This window comes from Medicago sativa, chromosome 8 (assembly GCF_051527215.1).
Source record: "Medicago sativa cultivar Bolivia chromosome 8, Bolivia_mono, whole genome shotgun sequence".
NCBI classification, from domain to species: domain Eukaryota; kingdom Viridiplantae; phylum Streptophyta; class Magnoliopsida; order Fabales; family Fabaceae; genus Medicago; species Medicago sativa.
Window position 1 is genome coordinate 92607004 of NC_140756.1, and position 12506 is coordinate 92619509.

A 12506-nucleotide genomic window follows, 5' to 3' on the forward strand; every position below is an offset into this window, starting at 1 on the left:
TCCTGAATTTTTAAATTTTTTCCGTATTTTTTTCAATTATTTTTCATTTTTATTAATTTTTCCAGAATTTTTTAATATTTTTTTCAATTTTTTTATTAATTTTTCAATTTTCCAGAATTTTTAAAAAAAAAATCAATTTTTTTATTAATTTTCCATTTTTCCAGAATTTTTATTTATTTTTTAATTACAAAATAAAAAAATTTATTAAAAAATACAAAAATGCGTCCACGTCAGCGTTGACTGGGTCAAAATTGGACTAGGGGGCCAAAATTGCAACCAAAAGTGAATTTAAGGGGCCAAAAAAGAGATATTTTTTTTAGGGGGCCAAAATCGCAACTTTTGGATACTTAAGAGGCCAAAAGTGTAATTAAACCTAAATTATTAATCTACTTAACCACAAGAATCATCGTTTCATCGGTTGGATTTTGCATTATGATATTTTTCTCACTTTTATATGCCATCCGTTTCTTATTCATCTTATCACTCATCACCAATCACATCTCATTAATTTCTTTCGTCTTCCTCTTCTTTTTCTTTCTGCCTTTTCTACACCACTACTAATTGACTAATTGAAGAGAATCATTGTTGTTCTTGAATTAAATTACTCTAAAAAGGTAGTACCAAATACTTTTTGATACTATATTAGGGTCCCACAACAAGTTGTACAACATGAATATCCACTGACCGTAACACATAAGACCATGTACAATGGTCATTTCCATTCAACACCCTTCAACACCCACTTTTTCAATTTCCAATACTCCACATCATTTTCTCTCTCTTAATTCAACACACATTCAATTTTTACCTCTCCAATGGTTTTCATTCAACACCCTACCCCACCACTTTTTATTTCTTATTCTTATTCTTATTTAATTTTTGGTTAGGAAATTGATTTAAGTGTTGATAATTGTTGGGATTTTTGTAGCTAAATGGGCAATCAAAAGAACTTTGGGTGTTGAGTTGATTATTATTGGGATCCATTTCACTAAGTAAAACTAAAACTTAAAAAGAAAAGCTAATAATAAGATTAAGAGAGTAAAAAACTTGGTTTTTTTTTTCTGTGTCCAAATCAAATGATCCAAGTCTCTATTTATAGAGAAAAAAAATTATGAATTTTAGTAAAAAAATAAAAAAATAAAAAAATTATTTGCAACGAAATAATTGAGCTCAAAGTATTAAGAAAATAAAATTCGAAACTGCCAATTGCGTTGCAACACGTGTCCCTCCTATCCCCACAAAGTTTTCTCTCTCCGCGTCCTCTGACGGTTTACGCGCCCTGTCGGCGCGTGTAATGCACGCGCCATTTTTCAAACAATGAGAATGTAACGCGTGGCTCTGCGGGACCGTTTTCAACCTATTGAATACTTTCATCAGCTCTCTCCTCCACCTCATCTTCAATAATGCTTCTCCAATGGTTTCAATAGATGAAACTTGCCATTCAACAAGCCATTGGAGATGGTCTAATAGGACTTGTCTCGGTGGTTTAATCTTAACCGCTAGAGGATACAAAAACAGATAAGAACATTGAGACAAAAATTAATTGTCACCTATGCAAGGGCCAGGGGTATGAATATGATGAGCAATAACTCATAAACAATTCACAACCAAGTATTGTATATTCTCAAGATTGAATCTATCTTTGGATTAGATATCAGGAAATAGTTGTTCCTTGCTGTCCTCATCTCTTTTACTCAACTAGATAGATAACATATTCATTCACAAACATGATTCCTAGCTAGTTAGTGGGAGAATTTGTGGGTCCCATTGGTACCATATGACCCACCAACTCACATGCATGCCCACTCCATACATTTCAACTCACCTTTATTGTTAACCTTAATAATTCCTCCTTTTGTTATCAAAGCTATATATATCGTATATCTTTGGGACAACATGAGAAAAAAAAAACATCAAAGTTGAGAAAAGAGATTAGCATGTTATAACTATAAATAGAATATACTTGGTTTCATGCCAAGGTAGAGAATACGATTATACACAAATATGGAGGTTGCTGTTGAACTTGAAGATGATTTATATTTTGCAGACTTAAGCAAGCAAATTTCACTCTTAATTATGGATGAAGATGAAGATCCTCTTCCTTCTCATCGTCCACACTCTCTTCAGGTTTTTCACTCACATCTCTTTTGATACGCTACATAATCATGTATTTAACGTAGTTACACAATTTGGACAGACAAATTGAACTCAGACTTTCTAACTTTATTAAATTGAGTCTAAAATACAAAGTTGGAACGTGAACTGTCTTATCTTGTCGAATTGTGGAGTTTTGATAAGAAAACTGTTAAATGCCACTAGACATTGTTGTCCCAAAACTCATGAATAATATATATTACAACTCACTCACTTTCTAACTCGAGTCTAAAATACAAAGTTAGAACATGAATTGTCTGATCTTGATCCGACGGTCTAAATGTGAATACAAAATTCAAATCCCGCATATATTCACACTAAATAATTTCCAATAATTAATGGAATTATGGAATTGATCAAACAGTAGTTTTATTCATTATGCTAATGATAATTATAATCTTCATGAATTCTTAAAAATAAATTATAATCTTGATGAATATTCTTAAACAAATTTTCAGTCTTTCTCTGGAGCAATCCATCCTCCTCCACAGTCAAATTACCTGTACGAGCAAATGGCTTTGAGAAGACAAAGCAAAGGGACAGGTGTGTTTATCCCACAGTCAACAACACAACCAAGAAGGAAGCACAGAAAAGGAAGATCTTCTTCATATGCAAAATGTCAAAAACAGTCTCAAGATACAACAAGAACGGTTTCTCAAAATTCTTTTAAACCTATAAATAATGGTTGAGGAATCCTTCTTCAGAACCGCATAATTTTCTACTGATCATTAGTTACTTTGCCAGATATGAATAATTCTATAGATGGTTAATTTCAAGGATTTATATATACATAGGTCATTATGTACATGGGAATGCCAGTATTATTAGTCTTATTATAGGAAGGGTCCCTGCAAGGTTTATTCTGTAACCCATCACCGTGTGGGAAAATTTTTATCTATAGTTTGATAATAAGTTTGATAAGTTTTTTTTATCTAATTGTATTGTAATATACATGATGATGAATCCACTTAATTGTAATATAAGCTTATCTTATCCACTTAATTTCTACAACTATATGTGTTTGGTAAGATGGAAGTTCAGAGAAACATCAAATCAATTCGTACTGTATGCTTATGGCTAGATATTTATTTGTTTTCACTAGTTTCCTATGTCCTTGTAACTAGTGTGTAACCCGCGCTCCGCACGGGTGGCATTACCGACAGCTACGAACCACAAAATATTACTGGGACGAAATAAGATAGAAATCAACAATGCACATCAGGGCATCAACAGCATACCTTGCGCTCACAACGGTTACCATAAAACAAACGTCACACGCACCCACACCAGTATGTTTCAAAGTGGACATCGTGAGTCATACGAATGACACGCCACACACTGAACGATGTGCAGAACACCGAGACACAAAAATTTGATCATGATCAAAAATTAAATATTACGACCAACGAAAGGCTATTGCATCACACGGGCCCTACACAAATACAAACAGCGGAACAAAACCACCAAGAATTTTCCACCACATATTTGGGAATACTATGCCAATGGAACCATACAAATTTAACACATAAATTGGAAATTTTCCCCACTACATAACCTCCTAGTGGCCAACAGCAAGGAAAGCAAAAAGAAGCCAAAGCTGGAAAAAAAGCCTGGCAAAAGCACACCTATAGTTGCTGCAAATTTGACCAAGGACCATAGCATAATAACACGAACAGTCATCAAACAATAACACCACCATGTGAAGCAACAGAACAATAGCATGTACTGTGCACAATGCAGTCTATAAAAAACGCCATCCTCTCCACACAATCTTCATTCCATTCACAAATACTTCATTCACACTAAAAAAGAATGGGAAAGTTTTTTCTAATTTGTATTACTTTGTTTATAATTATTTTCTTCCTGGTTAACATCATCAGCATCGAAGAAATTCGTGTAGATAGCGTAACAATTGTCATGGTCTGCATTTTACCACTGCTAGTCATGGCATGGATTGTTACTATTTGTTTCGATGTAGACACGAAGTAAGATGGTGCCTGCTCCCTCTGACTCCAGCAACTACATAAGGTGATTTTTTCATGTTTGTGCCTAAAAATAGTTTGTTTGCTTCAAATTGGAATGCTGGTTTTAGTTTTTATGCCTCACGCAAAATCATAAGTCCAGGAGATCAAGTTGAAGCCAGCAAGTTGTCCCAAGCATATGCATCCAATCTATGTCCAATAACCTCTAGATTAAACCTTCTAATTGTAATGAAATATTGTCACAAGTGGTGTTTAATTAGAACCTTATGTCGTCTTGTTTCAATTGTTGTTTCATAATATTTATAGTCCAGAAATGAATTTGAGAAAATTAGATTTTTTTCTCCCTATTTTGTGCGAACTTTAACAAAAGTTCATAAAAATGACAAACTCGCCTTTAATTTGCGTGAAAATGAGTATGAGAAAATCAGATTTTCCCCCTTTCAATCAACTCGCCTTTAATCTGTGCGACATTCAACAAATGATCATAAAAATAAAAAACAACAAAAAACTGCAAACGATTAAAAAATCGATATTATGGAACCCTTTCCACTATCCTTCGTATGGTGATAAGGATCACAGTCATGTCTTGCATGACAATGAAGATTCTTACTCGTTAATGGCTTGTCATGAAAAACATTATTGCATCTCTTTTTGTCCTGCGTTACTAATCCTTTTTTTTTTATGGATCTAATCCATTATCTTGTTTTTCAAAGCGCTTTACGGAAGAGTTTAGTGATAATATTCATATCTATTACGAAGCTTAACAATCATTAAAAATGTCCATCGAAGGCAACACTTCGAAGAAATACCAATTTTAGAACTCAGGGAGGAGAATCCACATCAGTACCTCACATTCGACAACACCAAAAACCGGAAGATGAACATAGTAGTTAGGAAACTCATTGGAACAATGCTCGCAACAACATAATAAAATAGTGCAGTCAAAAGCATTAAAAATGTTACGGATGTTTCACTCTACATTGTAATATCTCAAACGACGTCTTTTACCAAGGATTCATGCTAATCACGATGAAAACTATACAGCATGATTTTTTTAACAGTTAATCAATCTCCAACATTGATACCGAATTCCAACTGATGCCAACCGCCAATCCATAAGAATAAAATAAGCTTTATGCATACTCGTATTCTACATCTCCTAATATTGCTCTCGAAAGATAATAACAAATGAAGATATTGCTAAATTATGAATTCTCAGATGCTAAAGGCTAGTTTTATACGGTTAATCACAATCAAGTTACGTACGCCAACACATTGCACAAATAATTAGGATAATAAGTTTTGAAATCACTGTTAAAGTTGAGAATCCAAAGTCACCGATATTTAGTGTACCACGGGTAAATTCAATCAAGTCATACATAATAGAATAGTGTATAAAAAATAAGAATCGAATAGACAACTCAAACATTGAGTTCGGTGAAATGTCACACAACGGATGAAGGGTAACTTTGGAATTTTGCTGGCATACAGATTCTTTATATATAGATAGATTTAAAGATAAGGACATGATGATGTGCCACACAAAATTTCCTAAAGTCCTATCCAAAGCACCACACAGACGTGATGGTACTACCATCAAGAGAGTGTAAATGTAATGCACATGCACATATGTGACAAAAGTTCACCCATTTTTTTTAATCATGCTCTTATCCTTAAATAATGTTTTTATAAGGATCCTTCGGTAATGTTTTTTTGCAGGATCCTTGTCACCAACCTTTTCTTTACGCTATGACGCATGTTTTTTCAAGGATCCTTGTCACCAACTTTGTACTTGGATTGCTTTTTTTTTGCAGGAAATGCATTGGAGTATAATAATAACGCATCATCAGTTAACTCACGCAGCTTGACTTAAGTCATGCATGTGTAAAAACTAAGTCATATTTTTTTATACACTTGCGTCAATTAACAAACAAACAGGGGTATTTTGGTCAGTTTGACCGGGTAGGAGCGAAACTTGCTAAAAAAAGAGTAGATTTCTTTTTTTGTTTGTTTCAATTGCTTGCTCCATCAATAAAAAATGGTCCTATTACCTTGCCCTATTAAAAAATCGTGAAAATACACCATAGAAGAAAAGACAAAATTAAAGAATGCAAATAGTGCAGTTCACACAACATTAAAACCTTGTTTTTCATCAAATTCATTCACTGCACTATAAAAAACGAATAGACTGTTAATATTAAAACAGTACTGGCAACAAAAACCACAAAATATGATAATAAGACGCATAAAGGTCTTTCGTACAATTCTACATTTTACATGCAGTCACATACACATATTACATAGAGTCACATTATGCAAAGATGAGTACTACAAATCACAATTACAAATTCAAACGGCACATTTAAACAATAATAAAGACACTTCAATGCATTCATCAGCACTTACAGACCACCTTATTCGTAGATGAGCAAACATTAAAAAAAAAAAAAAGAAAAAAAAAACACAAAATTAACAACATCCAATCACAAACCCTTGCAAACATTTAACCAACCGGTACTAAATCTTTTGAAACACTTCATGGTAAACAACATTCATGGTTCGATTCGATGGTTGGCCATGATCATCAGTGACCAATATCTTCAACCCTTTCCTAGTCTTCACACGAGACACGGCAACATACAATTGACCATGTGTGAAAACTGGCCTTGGCAGGTATAAACCAACATTCGACAACGTTTGCCCCTGGCTTTTGTTAATGGTCATTGCAAAACACAAACATAGTGGAAATTGACGCCTTTGAAAAGTAATTGACACATTTGCATCAGAAGGCACCAAATTCATCCTGGTTATATAAACCACCTCACCACAGTGCGACCCGCTAACAACATTGGCAGAAATAATATTCTTCCCTAAGGAAGCAATTGTCAACCTAGTACCATTGCAAAGTCCAGAAGATACATCAACGTTTCTAAGCAACATCACCGGAACACCCACCTTCAAATGTAGCTTATGATTTGGCATTCCAGAACATTTGATGTCATTTAAAAACTCAGTTGTTATCCATCGACGATCAATCCCAACGTCTTCATCGCATTTGCAAACAGTATCACAACTCAAGTACTCTCTCTCCTCTCCAGGCATAAGATCCATCACATAATTATTGACCCTTTCAACAATTTCAAGCGTAGGGGCCAAAATTGCACGATTTTGAAAAAAAGTTGGGTCCTTCATTCCCTCGAGTATGTCAGGGTAGGTTGCCCTGACAATATCACCAAGGTGATCACCAGAACTATCAACCAGAAGATCAGCTGGAATTTCAACCAACGCCTCCCCATCTTGCACTTCTCCTAGCTTACCGTCACCAATATCGAGAGTCCACTTAGCAAATTCCCTCAAAGACTCGTCTCCACAACCATCCGAAGTGAACTGCAAGCGCATATTCTTCGTCAACTTCAACACCTTGCACCACTGCCACAACGGAGACGAATTGATGGTAGCATGAACAATATCAGCACGACCTCCTTTGGGGACGACGGGAAGTATTTGACGAAAATCTCCACCAAAGACTATGGTCTTCCCACCAAACGGAAGAACATAGGCACCATCGTCAACACTGGTCATTATATCTCGCAAAGTACGATCAAAAGCCTCAAAAGCTAACCTATTTATCATTGGAGCCTCATCCCATATGATCAAACTCGCCATAGCCAATAACTCTGCCTTCTTACTATCCTTATCAATCTTGCAAGAAGATTCTTCAACCAAAATCAAAGGTATCGCAAACTGGGAGTGCGCAGTCCTCCCACCAGGAAGGAGCAAAGATGCAATCCCACTCGAAGCAACATTCAACACAATCTTCCCCTCAAAGCGCAACCTAAATGAAAGGGCATTCCAAAGAAATGTCTTTCCCGTACCACCAAACCCATCAACAAAAAACATCTGGCCCCTGCGACCATAAACCGCGCTTAAAATTTCTTGGTAAGCAAACATCTGCTCTCTGTTCAAAGAACTGAACAACTCATCGTGTTTTGACAACATTTCAACAGAGTCATACGACAATTCATTGGCCAATAGAATATTATCGTATGGTTGGACAATAGGGTTATCAAGCTGGGGCATGCATTCAAAATCTTCAAGGGACTTCCCATTCGACCGAAGAATTTTATCAATCTCAATCAAACACAATTGCTTCAAATCATCGGATGAAATAGTCAAATCTACCAAAAAAATCAATAAAAACAAATTAAGCATAATATAGCATACATGCATTCATATCCAATAAAATATAATACTCCTTACTATAAGGAGCACTTACCATGAGAGTTTAACAACCTTCTTCTATCATACAATATGCCATCTGCCAATATTTCCCACGTCTGCTCCCAAACATTTAGCGGATCACTGAGTGAAAAACACAACAACAAATTTGCAAATGTTTTCCGAACATATGAGCCGGAACACATCAATGCCAACTCAGCAAGAGCATCAATAAATTCTCGATCATCAGCCAACAAACCTAAGGCACCGCAAGCCTCGCGGTAAGTATCAAAAACATGTCCATCAACAGTTCGTATGTCTTCAAAACTGGTACAACCGACCTGGACATTCAACAATAACCTCATGTAATACAACTCCCGAGTGCTGTGAGGTACAAACGTCAATCTTCCTACGGACTGACCCTTCTTACGTGGATTCCAAACACGATCATCAGAATCATAGACAAACATAGTAGGAAACTTGGTGTACGTCAGATCTCTCCCCAAAGTATACCTCTTATTGGCTTCCATCCATGCCAGAAACATTGTATTTTTCTTCTCATTCCTAGCCAACACACCACCTAAGTCAGAGTTTTCTTTGAAAACAACTCGTTGACCACCACACAAATGAAATGTCAGACGCTGCACTGAGGGCCATCTGTTGTGAATATCAAACTTAAAAATCCTCCATATGGATTCACAGGGAGATAGATAACGGCAATCGTAATACTGCTGGATTTCATCAACACAGTCTTCATCACCAGTATGAAGAGAAGCTGTTACCCTGTCAACCCCTTTGGTGATATACTTAAACAAATACTTGATGCAATTTGACCTGTTACAATACTCAATATTTATGTGAGCCTGATACTTCATAATCAACTTAGGATTATACGGGACAACACTACGATTATCCAACTGGATATCATTCTTCATAACTGTCACTCCAAGATCTCGACGCCGGTAGATGGGATACCCACTCTCATCGAAAGAAGTCCTAGCGACAAATTTCTTTGGATAAAATTTGGAACAACGACGATCTTTCATGCAAGGAGAATTAGGTCTAGCAAATCCACATGGACCATGAATCATGAAACTCGTAACAGCCGCATACAATTTAGGGTAAAGCTTTTCATCAGGCAACTCAGCACAAATCACAGAATTTATGGAATCAGGAGTGTTAAGTTTATCCTTTGGATCAAGCCACAATAATATATGAGCATGCGGTAAACCACGCTTTTGAAACTCTATGGTGTAGAGACCTAGGAAGACAATATCAACCCATTACATTTCACCACAAAAATACAAATATAAACATATATCATCAATCCATAAAATAAAAAAAAAATTATAAGGTAAAACCCAGTATGAGACAAACAAACTAAAACAACTTACTTGCTATAACTCGTCCAAAAAAGTGACCTTTTTTAAAATCAGCCATCATCTCCTCCAGCTTCACATGGAAAACCCTGCAACATATATCTGGTCGATATGGAGCATAATTACCGGTCCTTGCAAGATGACGTTGAATCTCAACCCACTTAGGATTACAGGTGAAAGTGAGAAAAAGGTCCGGATACCCATATTTTTTACAAATAGCCATCGCATCCTGACAATTATTAAACATGTATCTCTTTCCACCGGTGAATGACGCCGGCAACACTACCCTTGAACCAATGGAAGACCCATCGTAGTCACCACGACTAACTGCCTCTTCAACGCCCTTAAGAAAGCTTGATCGTATATTAGCCTGATTCTTTCTAATAAACGATAGCCTCTGGTTCTCAATCATGGAGTACAAATCAACAACAAATTGTTGGAAGAGGCGCCTACTCCGTAGAACAATCGAGTCCTCAAGGTCTCGTTCTTGCAACCGAAAAGCAACAAACTCTCGAACAGAAACACGAACACGTTTTTTTACAGAACCACTGGTCGTCAACTCAGTCAACTCAATGTGTTCTTCATATTGCTTTTCACCAAACGGAAACAACAACGGATACTGGAGAGGAAGGTAGTTCGGATGTGTCTCATGTATACGCTGCAAATAACCATCCCTCTCCTTCACAACAATGTCCCGACCTTCGCCAGAATCATCAAAGTCTCCAATAACCAAAGCAGCAACTTCGGAAATCTCGGGCACATTATATGTGCGAGAATCAACCATCCTATTTCGAAATAAACGCAACCTAACAGGCACATCCTCATTTGCCAAACGGAAATCACGCACCATCCTAAAGCTTTTCACTAACTCATTGTGCTCATCGAACAAACTCATTAAACCTCTCACCAGCGATGGATCAAGATCAGTCCCTTGAGGTCTGTCACTGCACAAGAGAGCAAAAAAATGTAAGGGTAACAATCAATTGGCAGGACAACACTAACGCATGTTTTTTTTTTTAATTTATTTTACCTGAAATGTGACATACGATTCACTAATTCATTCTCGGTATCATATATGTAGAGTTGACAAAACTTAGGCTTATGTCCATCGCCTGGGAGCAAACTTCCAATCCTGTGGTAATTTTGACCAGATATCACAAACTGTGGGGGACCACGTCCATTATTCCGTTGAGTTTCAACCCTCCCGCCCATGGAAGTAAAGGAAAACATGTTGTTGTATGATCTAATGTTTGAGAGGAAATGTGCACTGCGTGGATCAAACCCAAGAAACAAATTTCTAATCAATGGAGGAGGCTCAAGCATGTATGACAAACTAATTTTCCCCTTCATACAACATAGCGAAACTTTGGGCAAGACTGCAGCAAAATGTTTCTCAGTCCTTTCGCCATACCACACCTTCGCACCACATTTTTGACAGATTGTGCTCATTTCGCCAATATCCAAATATTCTAAAAAATGTAAATTTAGTTAAAATTCTCAAAATGTAAAGGTAAAATGACCACAAAAAAAAAACACATGCATGCCAAAACATTGATTACCCTGCTCTTCGCTGCTTCGAAATAAACCCAATAAATCAGATTCATCATTGTCACCAGGATGAGAGATAGGTGCATCATTGTTGGGAGCCGTAGAAGAACCTACGTAAATAAAAATATAAAAATAATTGAAACTAACAATGGAACTGGAACCCACAAGAATGGATATGAAATTATTATATAAAAATAATTTTCATAATTAATATATACGTGCATGGATATGAAATTAGTCCCAACCTCTAATAGAAAACCAATCAATGGTATAATTTCACATTTTTTCCTTCAATGGACACCACTAAAAAACTATCGCTATTTTCGGGTGGTTGCTTTGGAGTATAGTCTATATGCGGCACGATATGTAGTCTTCTTTAATGTCATCCATATATTTTTAATCCAAAGGTTAATGAGCATTCTCACCATTCTCATATATAAATTGCATTTTCATAAGACATCTCCTCTATGCTATTATCACCTAAGTTGTCTCTATTAATGGGGGCAGGCGTATCACACGCCGAGTAAAACTAACAAAATTAACTCGCTTAGAAAGTCTAACTTATGAAAAATAATGTCATATGAGAATATGTATATAAAAAACATACCACGTTATCACGCATATTTTTTACATACATATATTTTTTCTTTTGAATAATTATATACATATATTTTTATTATCACGCAAATTTTTTATATACATATTTTTCAACAATATATCACGTTTCAATGAGTTATAACTTAAAGTTAGGCTGCACACTGCACTAAGAGTATACAGAGGACATTTGATCAATACTAACACCTACTTGGAATTGAATTCTGGAGTGATCGCCGGTCAATCCTCAAACGATTCATACGACCTCCTCCAGCAAGCCTCACTGCAAAATAACAGCATAAAACCTATAAACAATGAGTGGTCATAACAAACAGATTGAAGACAAAACGATAGCAACAATAACCAGCATCCAACTCACAGCCACGCCTAACTCTATAAACAGAGGAGGCAGCCGACATCCTCTGTCTTCTTGCCCTAAGCTTTTCTCTCCTCTCTAGACGCCTTTGTGCAGCCACGGCAGATCGATTGGCATGAACATTGTTAACCATGGCTGTTGACGATCTCTATATTAGTATTAGTATTGGTGTGCTATTATGATGTATGAATTATGATGTATGAAAACAGAGCATTTTTTCTTTCAAGGTACCACACTCCTGCAATGAAAATAGGC

The 12506-nt window shown here is 36.2% G+C and overlaps 2 protein-coding genes across 2 annotated transcripts; one reads left to right on the forward strand and one right to left on the reverse strand.

The window, feature by feature from the left end:
- The first annotated feature begins 1901 nt into the window (after positions 1-1901).
- LOC146903375 (uncharacterized) lies at positions 1902-3165 on the forward strand. The gene is made up of 2 exons (XM_085732949.1): positions 1902-2127; positions 2613-3165. The coding sequence occupies exons 1-2, from the start codon at positions 2005-2007 to the stop codon at positions 2841-2843; spliced, it is 354 nt and encodes a 117-aa protein (XP_085589075.1). The 5' UTR covers positions 1902-2004; the 3' UTR covers positions 2844-3165.
- A 3440-nt stretch (positions 3166-6605) lies between these two features.
- LOC146903376 (uncharacterized) lies at positions 6606-12472 on the reverse strand. The gene is made up of 7 exons (XM_085732950.1): positions 12255-12472; positions 12087-12158; positions 11293-11391; positions 10764-11202; positions 9749-10677; positions 8413-9615; positions 6606-8314 (listed from the first exon to the last, which is right to left on the reverse strand). Exons 1-7 carry the CDS (start codon positions 12382-12384, stop codon positions 6654-6656), a joined length of 4533 nt encoding a protein of 1510 aa, XP_085589076.1. The 5' UTR covers positions 12385-12472; the 3' UTR covers positions 6606-6653.
- Positions 12473-12506: the final 34 nt, after the last annotated feature.